Here is an 18,186-nt window from a genome sequence, read left to right on the forward strand (position 1 = left end):
ACTGATGGTTCGGTCCCAATTCATTGTTAAAAGCTGGGTCTCAATCCAGGGGCAGCATCCTTCTTAAGGCACATTTGAAGACGGATTATCTCATAGGGGCATATCAAAGGCTGTGATATGTAAGGGCCCCTTCTGATGTTCATCCTACTCCTTAACATTCAAAGCTAGAGGTTTTATGTTTTGATTTGTTATGTTTGGTCTTAGAATGAAATAAACCTAATAATCAGTTAATTAATGCTGCCGACAAACGCATCTCCCTTGGTCCTCCAAGACATATCCCAATTCATTGCAGGAGATCATGAACTCTCGAGCTGCAGAGGCATGCAATTTAAAATTTAAGTAATGTGGGTTTTTTTCACTCACAAAGTTGCAAATATTCATTTTCAAAATACAATTAAAAATTTAACTCACTTTTAAAAGAACTGCATAAGCTAGTCATGGGGTAGCTGCCAGTAGTTTTTAGGTGACAGTGGCAGTATTTAGAAACCATGGGGTAAAGTACAGCTAGAGACACGTGGAAACCTCCATTGACCAAACTGATCATAGTTTAGCTTGCATGGTCTGTGGAGGCTGGATCTGTAAAAGGATGCTATCCCTAAATTGAGACACAACTATAGTAAGTTAGAAGTCAAAAGTTGCACAACAAAATGAAACCAGGAATTCTATTGAACTTTGACATTTCACAACTACTATAATGAAAAACATACTAGCACCTAAAATGCAGTCCTCATTTTCAATTTATTGTTCATAATTGGCACTAAATTCTTATGAGAAATATTTAACTTTTGTGCCATTGTTTGGAATAGAAGAAGAGATGCTATGATTAAAAAATAAGAGGTTTTATTTATATAGTGTGACATTTTGCATATATAAAATTATCAGGATTTTATTACACACTTCATGAATTCAGGGTCCCCAAAGATTTTAGTTAGCTGAACAGTTCCAGTTCCTTTAGGGGAATCTGCACCTCTAGTATCATCGTAGTCAATATGAGGCACCTCTAAGACCCTTAAAGGTGCAAATTATGCTCAAAGCAGCCTTCTTTTGGATAAATGGTATTTCTGCAAACTGATACAAAACATGACCATGGGATACTACTGGCATGGCTTTGTGATTTATTTTCTTGCAATGACCAGTAGCTTTTCCATATTCAAATAAGACAGGTTTTCCAGGGATTCAGTGAAAGAGGATATGTAGATTTCCAATGTTTAAAACATGTTTCTTTAATATCTATGTGGAGAATATATTATATACAAAAATATAAATTGATAACCTGACACCCCAGATGGATGTGTTTCACACATCCATCCGGAAAACCTCCAAAAAAAAAACCCCCCCAGAGTTAAATGATGTCATATTGATGTCTTGTTTGGGGTGTCACCCATTTCTCTGTATTTTCACGTCGGACACCTTTCATGCTCTGTGTCATCGGTTCGCGCGTTCGGCAGCACGTATTACTGCAGTTTGAATCCTTAATTTTCTCTCCCAAATATGGACTCGGAATGTCCAGGATGACGTCGTGTGTCCGGGGAATGCGGGGTTTGTAACCACATTTATTTAACTACGCCTTCCCTCAGTCTGAGGTCCTGGTAGGCATTACACAGGAAGAGAGCCGCCGTGTAGGAAAAAGAAACGGGACGCCCTCCTCCTCTTCCTCCTCCTCCTCCTCCTCCTCTCTTGGCGGATAACGGTGTCCAAGAAGTTATTCAGGACCGACGCAGACAATAGCACCGAGACTGTGTTAAATATACACGTCCATCACTGCTTTTTGAATGCCGTCTACGTCTCTGCTGGACCACACAAAGAGGAAAACACTCGGCTGAAATCATATCATGGAGGATCTGGGTAAGTAATAAAGCTGGTCTTCGTTCCAGCTTTGTAACTACATGTTGGGATATCTGTTGGGGATCTTTTGGAAGGGGTGGTGTGCCCAAACAGAGGAAATCATGTCTCTGTTCAGTCTGGCAGTCACAAGGGAGGAGAATTAGCTTTCCTTGTCCACTAGGACATGTTTGAGGATGTAATAGAGAGGATCTAAGTAGCTCCTATTGTATTAATGCATGGAAAAACCAATAAGTGCCTCACAACTTCTACTGTACCCCAAGCCTTTCTCTCATGTGACAACTTGTGATGCATCTTGCTAATGTTATTCACATTTCAGTCCTCGCATTCATTCGAATGCATTTTTGTGGAATTGTTTAAAAATGTTCAAGCAAAATGGCCAGTATACCAAACATAACAAAGAAGTGGTACTACATTACTATGTGTCTGCCTGGCCGCCAATAAGTGTTGGTGCAAGCCCTGCAAATTCAATAAATTCTTGGTAAATTAGATTTAAGGAGGACAGCTATATAGCAGAGCGGGCTTTCCCGTCTCTCAATACGAAGAAAGTGGGGTAAGGGAAGCCACATGATTTTAAACAGAGTGTATTCTGGTTTTAAAAAGTGTGCTGTGATTCGCTTTTTTGGTTTGATTTTTCTCATCTTTCTCAGAACATTATGAGAAGCAGGATCTTTTTGTTTGGGTATAACTGTGTCAGAGAGGCCCTGAAATAGCCCAGGGCCACACTGCTATTTCAAAAAGCCACAGAGTTCAATGAAAATAGAAAGGCCTTTTTGCCTCCACTGCCCATTTGCTCTCTTGGGAAACTTTTTTTCACTGGAAGTCCACTACAAAAAAGGATTGTGCTTTTTAAGCAGTCCTGGAAGGAATGGCTAGATGTTTCCGAGCACATCTGGATAGGACTACGAGAAGAGCGACAGGGAGACGGGGTGAGTGATCATGTTCGAGACGCTCAGTTTATTGTAAGTTTATGTATTGGATCTGGTGAGGCTTTTCAGTAAGAGATGGTTTCGCCAAGACAAACAAGTCGACAGGCAGCTCTAAATATGGTCATAATTCCCATAGAGAGAAGTTCAGCTCCTTATATGAGCAGTTTAGTCTGTAAGAGTGAGTGAGTGTGTGGAAGAGACAGACACTCACAGCAGGGAGGAGGATGGCGAGTAGTATATGCACAAGATTCTCACCACATGCTCGTACCAGAAGTGCGAATCATCCAGGGTAGAAGGAACCACTGAGATGAACCAAGCCCGGGTAGATCAGTAGTCTTTAAGTTGACTGTGTCAAATATCATCACTCAAAATGTTTGAAATAGTCAAAACGTCTTAAGGAGATGCCATGGCTTTCATTCATTTTGATATTATGAGGTTTAAAACAATACAGGCTCTCCATAGTATTGGAAAGGAACCAAAGCTGTTCAAAATAAAGGCCATATCTTTATTCAGATTTATCAAAAAATTAAGAAAAAGAGGGAAAATACAGGAACTATTGCTATATTGTGTGCCCAGGACTTATATTCATGTTAAATATGCTCAGTATTCCTCTACAGAGGCTACAAACCTAAAAGATTTAAGACAAAATTATTGTTAAGGCGCCTCAAATGCTGTGCCCAAGGTAAAGAATCCACTCTGAAGCTCATTTTTAGACCCTCATGAACAAGAATTCTCAAAATTACTCAGCAATAAAATTAAATTTCAAAAGGTCAGAGCAGCCTTAAAGGCCTCATAGCTGCCATCATAAGGTCATGAATTTGCTTCAACCTCTAGTCATGGACAAAAAAACATTTAAGTTCACAAGAACATTTTAATTTTAACAATTTCCAATGAAGATCATGTAATAAGATCTATTACCCAGAGCTGCTATTAAAGGATCTTGTAGTGAGACTATCCTTGTACATCTCCAAGTCCCAATTCCAACAAGACTTACAGTGATAGAGGACAAAGACTGTAGCATAAGGTTGTGGTTAAAGCTTTTTAACAAGAGACAGAACCTCATTAAAATGGTCTAACTACAACCGTGTGCTCCTGACCTCATCTCTGCAGATCCTGTCTATGCTGTCCCGGGGTTGATGTGCTGATTTGAGCTCTAATTTACTCACCCTGCACAGGTTTCATGTCTGACTGTGTTCCTAAAATGATCTAGAGTAGATGAGCTGTTTCCACACAGAGGCACTCCAGCTCTAAAGGGGGCAGTTGTTCTCAATGAACTAAGATCCACTTATTGCACAGGACTGTTGGAAGTGAGTCAGTAGAGACAGCTGTAGAAGTGGTTAATAAATAATTGCGCCATCTAACATCTGCTGCTACAAAAGCAATCTAGATCCTACTGAAAAACACAGACCTAATATAAACGTTAAGACATCCAAAATTATGTCTTTGTATTACTTATTTATTACCCTGTAAAGGTCCTCTGAGGAGTTTGTATCTGGTCATGAAAAAGACTGAAATTAATACTGATGCTTCTATGACCTACAATGGCAATAGAGACCATCAGGACCTAAACTGAGTATTTCTCTGTAGGTTTTTATTAAATATATGTAAGCGTTACTGCAGGGTAGTTGTCAGATAAGATGTTAAACAGCATTTGGAGTTTGAGATTTTTCTTCTTCTTCTGAAGTTCACAGGAGCTTTAACAAAATATCCTCATTCATCCAGTTAAAATGACACTTTAAGGAGTTACCTGCAAAGATCAGTACTTTTTTTGTAGTTATCAGGAGTCTGTGAATCAATAATGGTCTTCAAATGAGTTTTTTAATGCTTTGTTTATGTAATGTTAAGGTTATTGAGAGGGGTCGGGCTGCGGACCGTATATCTCTGACAGCCCCTCTCGCAGACTGTTCATGTGAGACTGTCAGAAAGAAACAAAATACGCTAACATTTTCAAAATAAAATTGGATTAAACTTCCGTTTAGGGTTAGGATAAGGGTCAAGTGTAGGGTTAGATACTCAATTTAAAAATTAGGGCTGTCAAGATTAATTGAGTTAATTCCAATCAATTAAGGTCCACAATTAGTGCACTGGTATAATTTTTTAATTGCGGTTAATCACATGCTTTACTGTCCCTTCCAACACATTGTGGTTAAGGTGTGCCACAATCTCCCTTTTTAATGGTCTCTTATGTAATTTTCAATCCATAACAAGTTCCTTTTTCCATGGTTAAGTCAATGACTGAATCTTCAATCTACCTCTAAAATTAAGTCTGTGCCCAAACAGGAAGTCAGTTGCCCCTCGTATAAGACGGTAGAACAATCCAAAGTGACATGAAAACAATTTGAAATGCAGAAGAGTAGAATTTTAAAATGCAATAAAAAGGATGCAATTAGTCGTGATTAACTACGGAAATTCTGAAATTAATTGGGATTAAAAATGTCCATCTTTTGAAAGCCCTATTAAAAAAAATCAAAAACCTAATCTGCCAAACCTTATCACAAAATGTGTAATGAAACCAAGTAAACAGTCCTCTTACGGGAAACAGCCTGTCCTCCATGAAAACATTCTGCACAGCACATGTACCTTATGTAGCACTGTTAGCTGCATAGATAACATCACTACATAGCTTACAAAGCTAAAGGTAAACTTCCAAAGCAGCTGTGCACCTACACCTACTATATGTGCTAAAGCTGACGTAGCTAAAGCTGACGTAGCTAAAGCTGACGTAGCTAAAGCTGACATAGCTACATTGGCTTATGTTATATTGTTAATTTGCATAGCTATGTTAGTTTTCGTTTTTTCTACGTGTGTTTTTGGGCTTGGAGAAATGCTTCTGATCATGTACCTTGGGGGGTCATGTTGGGGGTAGGCTACTGCTGTAATATGAGGTCCTGGGGCAGCTGAGGCACGCCATCGGGCCCCTGTATAACCAAAGTGAGAGTTGTGTGCACATTCTCAGCACAAAGTCTGACACGTTCCTGATGCCGTTGGCCTTTGCAAGGGCTGTCCCTTGTCTCTGATGCTGTTTGGGATTTTTATGGACAGGATCTCGAGGTGCAGTTGAGGGGAGGAGGGTTTCCAGTCCAGGGGCTCCAGAATTCCGTCTCTGCTTTTTGCAGATTATGTGGTCCTGTTGGCTTCCTCAGCTGGGGACCTCCAGCAGGCACTGGGATGAGAGTTGGCACCTCCAAGGCTGAGGCCATGGTTCTCTGCCGGAAAACAATGGATTGCTCCCTATGGGTGGGGAGGGAGTCTGCCTCAGTTAAAGGAGTTCAAGTACCTTGGGGTCTTGTTCACAAGTGAGGGTAGAAGGGAGTGTGAGATTGACAGGTGGATTGGTACAGTGTCAGCAGTACTGTGGGCGTGGTGCTGGACCGTGGCGGTGAAGAAGGAGCTTAGCCAAAAAGGCTAAGCTTTCCATTTGCCAGTCAATCTACCTCCCAACCCTTACCTATGGTCATGAACTCAGAGGCAGAAATTATTTTTCTCCAAAGGGTTGCTGGGCTCAGCGTTAGAGATAGGATGAGGGTTTCAGACTTCCAGAGGGGAACTAAAATAGACCTGCTGCTCTTTTGCATCAGAAAGAGCAAGTTGAAATGGTTCAGGCTGATCAGGATGCTTCCATGGCACCTCCCTTTAGAGGTCTTCTGGGCACGTCTGGCTGGGAGGAGACCTTGGGGAAGACCCAGAATCCACTGGAGGGATTATATTTCCTGTCTGGTCTGGGAATGCCTTGGGATCCCCCAGAAGGAGTGGAATGTGTCAGTGGGGAGAGGGATGTCTGAGTTGACTTCCTCAGCCTGCTACCACTGCAACCTAGCCCAGAATGAGCGGAAGAAGATGGATGTTAGTTTTAGCTAAAGCTAATGAAGCTAAAGTGAGCCACCATTCATGTAACTACTTCTAAAATGGGTTTATAGATAATTTAATCCTAAATTAGATGTCTCACCCTTGTCTCTGATTTATTCAATAAATGTTGCTTAGTGTAAAATGTTTGCAATGTGGTTATGTCATAAATCTGACTACCAGACTTTTTTTTAATGAATAAAGATGAAAAAAAACTAAAACTAGAAATATGTTGTACTGGTATTTCTGTTCTGACAGAGGCTGTCTCACATCAACGATGTACAGTCTGCAACCAGACTGTCTTGAAGTTATTGTGATTAAAAGTTGTTAGAACCTGTAAAGCATCGTTAATTTACACCTACTTTGAAATCAGAGTATGTCTTTGAAAACGTTCTTGTGAAAGGTCCAGTACATCCAGTTGGTGCCTAATTATAAAGAAGTGAATAAGAAAGAAAAGCACATCTGAAACTGTTGTTTAATGCATTCAAAGCTTCGTTTAGGGATCACTAGGGATGCACTGATTGTAAAGTTCAGGTCTGATGCCAATACCGATGTTTTAAACAACAATTTATCTGATTTTCTGTACTGATTTTTCATGAGTTCTTTTGTTGTCACAGTCCCACAATGCTTACATTTTCTGTTTGGTCATGAAAACAGATCAGAGGTCACATCCTCAGCCAAAAATAACTAACGATACCAGATTTCTAGACTTCAATATGATACTAAAATCAAATAGTATCTACTGTATACCTGTTTCATTTCCACAGTAACAAAAATGGGAGGTCTAAACACCGAATCTTGAGCAATTTCTTGTTTTGGGTGGCAAAATGTGTAAGCTAACTCCTGAACGCTGTCAAAATACATTTGCAACACTATTTGTGCAATTTAGACAGTGCTCTTTCTGTCCTTTAGGCGGCTTTTGGTTTAAAACATGACTGTTTCCTTTCTGTCAGCTGTCGTTCTGTAAATTTAAAGGCATAAAAAGACAAAAAAAAATCTAGAAAAAAGGTCAGATGTCAACTTTAATTGCAGAGATAACATATACGGTTGCATTGCATTCTGGGATTCATAGGATTCAGTGTTTCAAGGTTATTTTAGCCTCTGCTGCAGCAAATTTGAGTGTTCTTCAAAGAGTCTTACCAGAGTTTAAACTACATCTCTTTCTTCAAGCATGTTACATTTTATCCAGCTGAAATCACTTGTTTATAAAGATGCCAAAGCCACAGCCTCTTTTCTACAACTCAGAGTTTGTACTGACTCATGCTCAGCCAACTTTTCAAAGTCGCAGCTTTGCACGTACATGGACTTTTCAGCACTCAATGATGTCATACATAACCCTTGAGCAAGTTTAGTTTCTGGACAGCTTCCCCTTCAGCTAATATCAGCTGCCACATTCCTCCTCTGCTTCCTCTTTCTGCTTTTTGGCATGTCATGGATATGAATGAAGAAATGTTTGTGTGCTCTCGTAACCTCTCTGTGTCACAGGGTTATCTCCAAGTTGTGCCAATGCTGTCTGTTCTGTCCTATGGATGATTAGTGTCTGAGGATGTTCATGTCCTGTCTGAAGTATGTGATCATGTTGCTGCTGCTGTACTGGTCACATATTGGCTCTCTGTCTTTCTATAGGAGTGCCTGAGCCACCTAATTATCCTCTCAGTCCTCGTATTGTTGTGTTTGGTACGTAACTGTCTGTGCAAGTGTTTTTTTAATGTGCTTCATTCAGTTTGCAAGAACATCATAATCATTTTATCCTTGACTTATCCTCATTTCTGCTGTCTTTCTACTACTGCATAGTCTCTAATCCATTTCTAACTCGTGCTTCTTTCCATTTTCTGTGAAACCTTAAACTCAGCAATATACATCAGGATATAGAAATAGATATACCTTTTACATTCTCCTTCGTTCTTTAGAACCTAAAACTGAACATTAAATTAAATCTTACATCTAAACTTCCATCAAATCCACGCTGTCATACGTTGCATCTTTTCTCTCTCTCTTATTAATTTGTCTTCCTCTGTCTCTTTCCAGATGCCCTCCTTGCTGATCTGGAGAACACAGGGTCTCCTCTAGCTCGGTGTCCTGTCCTGCTGACCTCTGACCCCCCTCAAAATGCTGACCCCACCACCCAGGACTCCTCCCAAGCCCGGCCACCACCGCCAGCCTACACCCCACAGCAGGTTGACACGTGTCCTCAATGGAGGATTTCAGGCTGATGTTCACATCATGAATCAACCCAAATATTGTCTATTGTGTAATTTTTCAATGAAAAGCTTCATATATTGTCTGTATATTTTGTGTTTCAGACTGTTTCAGCCGCAATGAAATCTTCCCAGAACTCCAATCCTGACAAATTATACAGGTTTGTCTGCCCCTGGTTGTCAAATAGAAGAAAGTATCATCTGCATAGAGTGATACTGGAATTTTAGAATTGGCAGTACACTTATGTTTTCACCTCATTATTTCATTGTTAATAATGAGTAACAATTAGATATTTTTTAAAAGTTTTGATTTCCTAAAAAGTTAATGCAATTAAAAACAGAAATGATAATTTGTTCAATACTGAAACCTTGAAAATAGCTTAAATTTATGAGCTCAGTTCAGAAGTTAGCATCTGTGACACTATGGTGGAGCACATGTCAATGCTCAGTTAATACTGAATGATGGATAAAGGTTTTTGAGCAACATATACTACCAAGTAGACCAGTGATACTCAAATGTATTTTGCCCAAGCCACACCTGAGTTCTAGCCAAAATCTCAAGGCACACTATCTCCATATCCATGCAAAATCACCTCTTAAAATTTTCTTATAGCATTTTTAGTTGATATATAGATATGGTAAGAATACATGGTTGTTCATATTCACGACGGTACACAATTTGGGAACAACTGAATTACACAAATACATGCTAATATCTATATTTTTGTAGCAGACGTTTCAGCCATATCAGCCTTATTCACAGCTGTTGATTGAAGCAATCTATTGTAACTAATCCCAATCTTTTGTAACTGTGATAAGTAATTTCTACACCGAATTATCCAAAAAGCATGCATATGAAAGAAAGGCACAGTAAGAAAATACTAAAAATACTACAGAAAATATTGGTTTTCTAAATGGTTGTCCAATTTTTTGATACTTGCATAGTCATAGTAATCATGTATGGTTGTACAAGTTACCAAGACACACCTAGACTTGCCTCTTGGCACACCAGTGTGCCTTGCCACAAATTTTTGCCACTTAAGTAGACAATGTCTTTTTAAGGAAGACCTGGCTTTTGTCAAAATTTTTCTTAAAAAACACATTCAAAGGAAAAGACTCTTTTTTCCATTTTTCCTTTTTCTAACAAATTTATGGGAAAGATTTTCTGTTTTTTCATTTTTTTCCATTTCTAAAAAAAAAAAAAGGATAACAAGAGTTTTTCCAGATTTCTGAGGCTCTAACCAAGAAATGGAAGTGCCTGAAAATACACTGTTAAATGCAGTGTCCCAGCTTTTATGGAATTAGGACGTACAAGTTGCTTTTTTGTCTTGTACATTTTGTATTTTGTCACTTTCAAAAGGAATATATTGGGACCCTAAACTGCTTCTTTGGAAAAGTACTGAATATCCTCCTGCAAAATGACTCATGTCTTACATTCAGCAGCCACAGGCGTCCACCGAGATGCAAACCACATAATCCTGATGAGATGTTTCCTGACCTGTTTTTGTTTTCCGTTCACTGTCTTTCTTGTCTGTCTTACAGCACTGTGTGTAAACCACGGTCTCCCCGCACAACAGACCCTCCTCCAGCCTTCTCCTCCTCCTCGCTGTTGGGAGGAGGTCTGAGTGAACTAGACCATCTGCTACAGGAGCTCAACGCCACCCAGTTCAACATCACAGGTTACTTTTTGTTTTGTATCCTTGTGTCCTTTTCCTCTGAGGTGACTCTTTCCTTATAAAAAGTCTTTTTATTATTAGATGAGATCCTGGCCCAGTTCCCTTCCTCTAAGAAGGACGACAGGGATAAGATCAAGGATAAAGCCAACACCTCCTCACCCAGGTACATAATCTAATCAGTTTGTTGGGCTGCAGGTTTGATAGCCATGGGGTATTGATCTGTAAAAGTGGCAGTTTAATTTCTATTAACAAATGTGCTTTAAGTTGTTAGGGGAGATGCTTTAATTTGCTTAGCCTGAATTAGTTTATTATTACTGGTAGATTTCTTAAAATGGAAAACTTGTTGAAATAGCTGCACATTAAAAGCTATCATAATGCTGCTTATTAACTATATCAAGAATTCTGGTGAATTCCTATCTTTTCTTTGGCAGTGTTTCAACAAAGCACTAGTATTGGGACTCCATTTCATCTCTTACGTTTCTCTCTCTCTAAGTAAGCACTTGTCTAGAAGGCATAGTATAATTAAATCAAGGGATATAAGAATCAGAATTTCAGTGCAGCAATAACCTTTTACTATCTTAAGTATTATCTGATGATATAAGGGTATTCTTTGTGTTTTATATTATAGCTCTGCAAAGCCCTCAGCAACATCAGCCACACTGGAACTGGACAAACTGATGGCTTCACTGTCAGACTTCAGAGTCCAGAGCACAGTAAGAGTCTACACAACAGAATTTAATTGGAAATTATGTAATGCACACTACTATGCATAACTTTTGGGCATGTTTGGGCCAAAAATTGAGGCTGTATTAAGGCGTGAATGTGGGTGGTAAACTGCATGAAGGAACCATTGGGCATGAAGGAGGATTGACACAACCCAGGCCGTGCTCTGGATGTCCTTGCATTTTACCAGGGGCATGGGAAAATAACATTTTGGAAAAATAACAAAGTCTCCACCTTTAGGGTGACATACAGGGTGGATGTGTTTAGTAAGCATGATCTAGGGTACCATAGGTTTGCCATGGGCCCCTGGTCATGCTGCAGATGTTCCAGGGGCTCAAAAACGCTGGTGGTCTCCAAGCGTACCACAAGTAGTATAGAGGTCCAGACCAAAGAAATGCTGTTGAACTTGACCTTGACTGCTGAGTGACAGATGTGTGTGTCGACTTGTGCCCAATGATGAACCCCTGCATGCCTAAAAGTTACGCATATGGCTGTATGTTCCCAGTTTTTCTCAGTCTGTGGCCACAAGAATGTTTTTTTTCCAACTATTCATCCTCAGCTGTTCCAGCTGCAGCGATAGATTAAAATCTTCACCCTTACTGCGTGCCCTGACCCCAGCACAGAACCATAAAAATCAGTCTGTATCAGGCATCCAAAGGATAGTAAATTTGTGTAGATAGATTTTCCAGCTTCAAAAGTAGCTTCAGAAAGTAGGAAAGCAAAGCAGTTGTATTTCTAGATTTTGTCTAGAATACAGCCTCTTTTAAGCTGGTCAGCAGCAACAATGTCAGCAAAGGAAATGGTTCTGTCATTTTGTTTGGTTTAAGTGTGCAGTCCAGCTGTGGCTTATAAACAAGGGTGAGGGAGGTTCTGGGAACAGAGGTTCAGACAGAACTTTTTTACTTTCTGCTGTTTTCACCAAGAATGTGTAAAGGAATGATAGATTTTTTAACCATACTTTTGTATAAGACAAATGCAAATGTGCTTGCTTCCTATTTATGGTGGCCTTGAAGTGCAATACAAAACTACAAAGACTGAAACACTTTTGCAAAGTTCAAAAAACATTGTGTAGCATTAACATATTCAAAGATAATAATGAACACACATAAACCACCTGTAGAATTCTCTTTTCCATTTCTTAAAATGAAAAAAGAAAAAGCTTGCCTTCTTTTTGTCTGCCTTATTTCTCCTCAACCTTTTCTCTTTTTTAATTTTTAATTTCTCATTACATTACAATCTCCTTCTTCTTTTTTTTTTTTTGTTTTGTTTATTTGCTCTTTGCTCTTTGCATTGCTCTTGTTAGTTATTGTAAGTCTGGGCTATCTTTTGTCTCAGTATTTTGTACCTGCTGTTACTGCCCTCTTGCACCATATTTGGTCTTTGTTTTCTACTGTGTAGCAGTTTCATGCACAATATAAAGTTAAATTTAAATAAATGAAAAATAATACTCACTGACATGGAAGGATACTCATAATATTCCACATTTGGGGCAGGAGCCGTCTTGGTAGTTTATGAAGACTCAAATCAACGTATCGGCATTTAGCCTCACCCAGTATATGATTAACGGCAGGACTGGTCTGACCTGACTCTGATCAAGAGGGCAACCAGATGAATCTGCCAGAGCAAATTGGACACAAACTCACTGAAAAATTAAGTTTGCAACATGTTTTGGATTATGGCAGATACCACAAAATCAATATCAATTTCCCTGGCTGTACTGGTTTGTATTAGACGGACCTGAAAACTGGGATTAATAGCATATAATGATCTGTTGTGTTATTTTTGAAAGTATGTTAGCATGATTGTGTTACTACTGAGCATGAATGCCAACTTTGTATTTTTTCTTCTCACAGCCAGCTGCACCCGTCACTCCAGCAGTGACAGCACCGCAGCAGCCCGCCGCTCCACCACAGACCTCACCCGGGGGCTCACTGGACAGCATGCTGGGGCTGCTTCAGTCAGACCTGAGCCGACAGGGAGTTCAAACGTCGTCTAAGGGGAACTGTTCAGCTTGTCAAAAACCAGTGGTGGGACAGGTGAGATATCAAGTTCTTCTTTATAGATTTACACAAAGTATTTTAAGCTTCTGTCATTTTTTTCCCTAAAGTCACAGAATCTGCATATATCATTAAAAGAGTGGATATTTGATTGTTTTTTAACTTTGGACTTCTCTCATCATGCAGGTGGTCACAGCTCTCGGGAAAGTGTGGCACCCAGAGCACTTTGTGTGCTCGGAGTGTGAGACAGAGTTAGGCAGTCGTAACTTCTTTGAAAAGGATGGACGGCCGTACTGCGAGTCAGACTACTTCACCCTCTTCTCCCCTCACTGTGCGCAGTGCAACAAGCCCATTCTGAATGTGAGAGACTCAAGTTCACCCAGATTACCTGCACACAACTGAGCCCATCTGACTCTAACTCTTCTCTTTCTTTCTCTCTCTCTTTTTAAAGAAAATGGTCACAGCTCTGGATAAGAACTGGCACCCAGAGTGTTTCTGCTGTGTGAAGTGCAGCCGGGCGTTCGGAGAGGAAGGTAATGGGCGGTATGCACTGTATCCTGTCTGGGTTTGATACAAAACAATGAACTCAGCTAGAGTCAAACTGAAGCACACCACTGAGAGCCCTACTGAGCACATATTCTTATGATAATTTTTTTAATTACCAGGCACTGTACAACATAATGTTCATAAATTTGCAAGAATATGTCACAGGGTAAACAAAAGCTGTAAATCTATTTGCATGAGCCTTAGGTCTAACTTAACATACTTTTAAAAGTCTGTTAAACTAAACTGCTTCTAAAGCAGAGTTATTGCTCTCTTTTAAAGACAGTTTTATCCTGCAAAGACTGAGATAAAGTACATGATCTTTGGCATAGAATGACCAAATTTAAGCAAAACAGGCTTTGAAACATAAAAGAAATGTCAGCCTTTAGAAAGAAAAAAGATCCATTAAGCTCAAAACAGTTTTAACAAGATTAAAGTTTTAAGTGACACTGATTGGAGTCACATGGAAATTGTTTTCCCCCTGCAACATCTACTTAATTTACCATTCATCAAAGCAGCTCCTGAACTGTGTAACACTGTGACCGTGTCTTGTGCAGGTTTCCATGACCGTGAGGGCCAGCAGTACTGCCAGCAGTGCTTTCTGACTCTGTTTGCTTCACGCTGTCAAGGCTGCAGCCAACCTATCCTGGAAAACTACATCTCAGCTCTCAACTCGCTCTGGCACCCGCAGTGCTTCGTGTGCAGGGTGAGTGTTCCTCTGTGGGTTTGAGGCCCATGTCAATGAAAATGTTTACTGCATTAGTCAAACAGAAAGAAGGTGAGGAGCATAGTTCAAGAAGAATTGATGTATTTGGTTTCTTATTCCATGTCCTTTTATGTAATCCATTCATGGTGTTGTTCAAAGTTTTCCATTAATAAAACTAGAAAAGCACTCAGAGAGCGCAGACCTCCGCCATCTCCCAATAGTACAGAATCCTTCAAAAAATTCCTAAAACCAGACGGTGATCTGGATCACTCCCAAAATCTAATCAGTTCTTCCTTATGCCATTTCTGACATTTCCTGAAAATTTCATCGAAATCCGTCCTTAACTTTTTGAGCTATGTTGCTAACAAACAAACTAACAAACCCTGCCGATCACATAACCTCCTTGGTGGAGGTAATGAACACAATTTACAATTTCAACACTGGAGAGAGTGTAGGAAGGAGAAACAAATTGTTATTGATCTATAATCTTTAAAGGAACCCTGCATATTGAGACATATTGACCATATTGAATTACAGTGCCTACAAAAATGCTACTCCATTCTTTTTTTGCAAAAACAGCTCTGCCAGGTTACTAGTCTCTAGTCTCCTTGCAGTCATTCAGTTTATAAGAATCGCCTGATCTAGGCAGATTTACACATGTGCCATACTCCTTCCATTTCTTGATGATGGATTTAACTGAACTCTTGAGGATGTTCAGTGCCTTGTAATTTTTTTTTTCCCACCCCCAAACTTATACTTATGTATGAGTGTTCTTTTGTCTTCATGATGTAATTGTAGCCAGAAATACTTATTAAAAAGTTACTGGACCTTCCGGTCACTGGTGTTTTTATACTAAATTCACTTGGGACACATTCATTGCACTCAGGTCCTGTTTCTCTAATTGTGAGACTACTAGCACCATTTGGCTGTACCTCTGCTGAATTAGGTCAGTCACTTTAAAAAAGGTGAATGTTTATGATAGGCTGCCATTGTTAGTCTGGGTAGTGATGTCAGCTGGTTGTATTGTTCCTCTTCCCATGCCTTTCCAGTTTTACTCACCTTGATCTACATTTACAACATGTTCTTACTAATATATCTCTTTACAAGATCTGCATTATTACTCAGGGTAAATTCGTCAGCCTACATATGAACCTATTTGATTGATTATCCAATGAAGATATGTCTTTATATGAAGGTTTCCTTTTGTGAGTCTGGTAGTTTATAAGGGTTTCCTGTATTTTTTCTTGTAAAAGTAATGTTTAATGTTAAGATGTACCATTAAAGTTTTAGAAACATGTTAGCTATTTAAACAATGGTGGATCAAAGATCTCAGATGGGGCACAGAGCTCTGCCTGCACTTATTTTGTTGGAAATATTTTTGGAAATCATAGGTAGACACTTAATGGATAGTTTATGCATAGATATTTTAACAAGATCAAGCATGGCTAGGCCCATTCTGTTGAGATTTTCAAAGAAAACAATTCAAATTGTTGTTTATTTTTCTGCATTGGTCCGGTGGGGGCTTTTCTTTTCTTAAATAGAAGTGGAGGGAAGAAAAAAGGTTGGGAATTGGCATATAGGACTACAGCCTCTGAACATGGGGTGCACGAGTGAACCGCTAGTCCACTTGAGCTAAAGTTAAGGTGTTTCAGATCAAGTTTCTGTTATTGGGAAGGAAATTAATGGATTAAACTACAATCGAAAAAAGGAATTTGTCTACTCTACCACAAACACGTACGGGGTCCAAACCAGAGCCAAGAGAAATAAAAGTGATTATTAAGAAAATGTTCGTAAGTAAGCAGATTTCTAAAACAGAAATAGGTCAAATTCTCTTAAATACTTCTTGTCTATTTAAAAATTTGTCTGAGATGGATGGGTGTAGAGTAAATCCCATTGTTTAACTACTTAAGATTTTTGGGCATTTCTGAGAACAAGCTGAGGTCAGTGTTATTACTTTAATAAGGTATTTGAATTACATATGCTACTGTGGCACTGCTCAGACACACAGATCATTTTAACTACTAAAATAAACCAAACAAAAATAAGCCTGATTATGTCATGAGAATCTTTCCATTTCACATAACTTTCTAATTACAGTCCTCTGAGTAATCGTGTCTCTTCCCCCCTCAGGAGTGTTACAGCCCCTTTGTCAATGGCAGCTTCTTTGAACACGAGGGGAAGCCGCTGTGTGAGGCCCACTACCACCAGTCCCGTGGCAGCATGTGTCAGGCCTGCCAGCAGCCGATCCTGGGCCGCTGCGTTACTGCTATGGGGGCCAAATTCCACCCGCACCACCTGGTGTGCCACTTCTGCCTAAAGCCGCTGAGCAAAGGCTGTTTCAAGGAGCAGGAGAACAAACCATACTGCCACCCCTGCTTCATCAAACTCTTTGGCTGAGGATACAGCTGGACTTTACTACAACCCCTTCATCATGACTCTCAGCCCACTATTTTTTTTCTATAGTATAAGGGTGGAGCTGATCTCTTTTTTTGATTTAAGAATACAAGAGGTCAAATAAGAGGAAAATCCAGCCCAGTAATTTGTTCATTTGACAAAAAATAAACAAATTACTGATTTGACAGAAACCAAATGATCCCAAATGTTTTTGTCATGTGTGTAAATCTATTATGTACTGTATTGATTCAAATTGAATATGGAAAAAATATTTACCAAAGACAGAAAGGAAGCAGTATGTTAAGAAAACATGTAATGTTTCAGAGAAGGATTTTTTTTTTGCATTAAATCCCTTTTAATATATATTTGCTTTACAAGGCAAACAGTAAAAGTGCCAATGCAATGCATTTATATATTGTATGCTGCCTGCTATGTGATGTATGTTTATGTGTAACAAATTGAGCTATCATATGGTCAATGTCCAATATTTTGCATTATTCTTTCACATCTGCTCTATGCAATTTGCCAAAGACATTTCCAAAGATTACAATAAAGGAAAACACAACTTTTTTTTTACTGTTTTGTAAGTGAAATAATCTAAGAATTGACTGAGAAATTAGAAAACAGAAATGAGAAAACTTAGCAATCTATCATGAAGTTTAGCAACTTTGAGGTCCTTTGTGTCCAAAAATTGCCAGAAGGTCAAGGCCAGTGCTTCTCAAAGGAATTATGGGTGGGAAAAGGCTTTATTTAAAACACGAGTTGTCACGTTCAAAATGTGAAAGAGAAAGAAAAAGGTCACCATTTACATTTTTTAAATAAAAATGGACTATAGACAGATTTCAGATATTTAAATCATGGGGATAAAGTATACAGTTGTAACCAAGACAAACAAAATTTTAAATTTAAACAAAATTTAAGTCAAATGAATTGATAGGTCTCCTAGAAAAGGATTATCATTGTGTTTGTTTTGTATGGTAAAGTCTATTTAATTTTCCAGTTATTTCATCATTTTTTGCATTTGTAATTCTGTGCTTTTTATTTGTTGTTGTGGCCGCAAGGGTGCTCCAACATAAATAAAAAGAGTTGGAAAAAAAAGATTAGCTTCTTCTGGCAAGTACCCTTTAATTAAACTTTGCCACTAGGTGTCGCTGTTGCTTTCCCTAACGACCACTTTAACGTCCTCTGAAAATCAATGGCTCTTTCCAGGGTGTACATTTTAAAATAAAAATTATAAATAAAAATATGAACAAGCTTTGAAATACACTCAAAGCATACTGAATATTTACTGGGTATAACAATTGACCGGGGTTAATACGATGCGAGCTAACAGCT

General features: G+C 39.0%; 1 protein-coding gene across 4 annotated transcripts; it reads left to right on the top strand.

The window, feature by feature from the left end:
* The first annotated feature begins 1,556 nt into the window (after positions 1-1,556).
* On the top strand, positions 1,557-17,422 carry LOC121528160 (transforming growth factor beta-1-induced transcript 1 protein-like). 4 transcript variants are annotated; one of them, XM_041815399.1, is made up of 12 exons: positions 1,557-1,845; positions 8,241-8,291; positions 8,643-8,791; positions 8,918-8,973; positions 10,355-10,491; positions 10,570-10,651; positions 11,117-11,201; positions 13,065-13,247; positions 13,395-13,568; positions 13,660-13,741; positions 14,309-14,457; positions 16,588-17,422. In XM_041815399.1, the coding sequence occupies exons 1-12, from the start codon at positions 1,833-1,835 to the stop codon at positions 16,852-16,854; spliced, it is 1,428 nt and encodes a 475-aa protein (XP_041671333.1). In that variant the 5' UTR covers positions 1,557-1,832; the 3' UTR covers positions 16,855-17,422. The 4 variants fall into 4 exon arrangements, with proteins under 4 accessions (XP_041671333.1, XP_041671335.1, XP_041671332.1 ...); XM_041815398.1 differs by lacking the exon at positions 1,557-1,845 and adding an exon at positions 1,867-2,771; XM_041815401.1 differs by lacking the exon at positions 8,241-8,291 and having other exon boundaries at positions 1,565-1,845.
* Positions 17,423-18,186: the final 764 nt, after the last annotated feature.

The sequence above is a fragment of the Cheilinus undulatus genome, linkage group 20 (assembly GCF_018320785.1).
Source record: "Cheilinus undulatus linkage group 20, ASM1832078v1, whole genome shotgun sequence".
Taxonomy (NCBI): Eukaryota; Metazoa; Chordata; class Actinopteri; order Labriformes; family Labridae; genus Cheilinus; species Cheilinus undulatus.

What these genes read in the sequence shown, in the direction of transcription:
- LOC121528160 (XM_041815398.1), top strand. Translation starts at nt 2,711, where the DNA reads ATGGCTAGATGTTTCCGAGCACATCTGGATAGGACTACGAGAAGAGCG. An exon ending in AAGAGCGACAGGGAGACGGG is followed by an intron (nt 2,772 to 8,240) that starts GTGAGTGATCAT and finishes GTCTTTCTATAG; the next exon opens with GAGTGCCTGAGCCACCTAAT. An exon ending in GCAACAAGCCCATTCTGAAT is followed by an intron (nt 13,569 to 13,659) that starts GTGAGAGACTCA and finishes CTCTTTTTAAAG; the next exon opens with AAAATGGTCACAGCTCTGGA.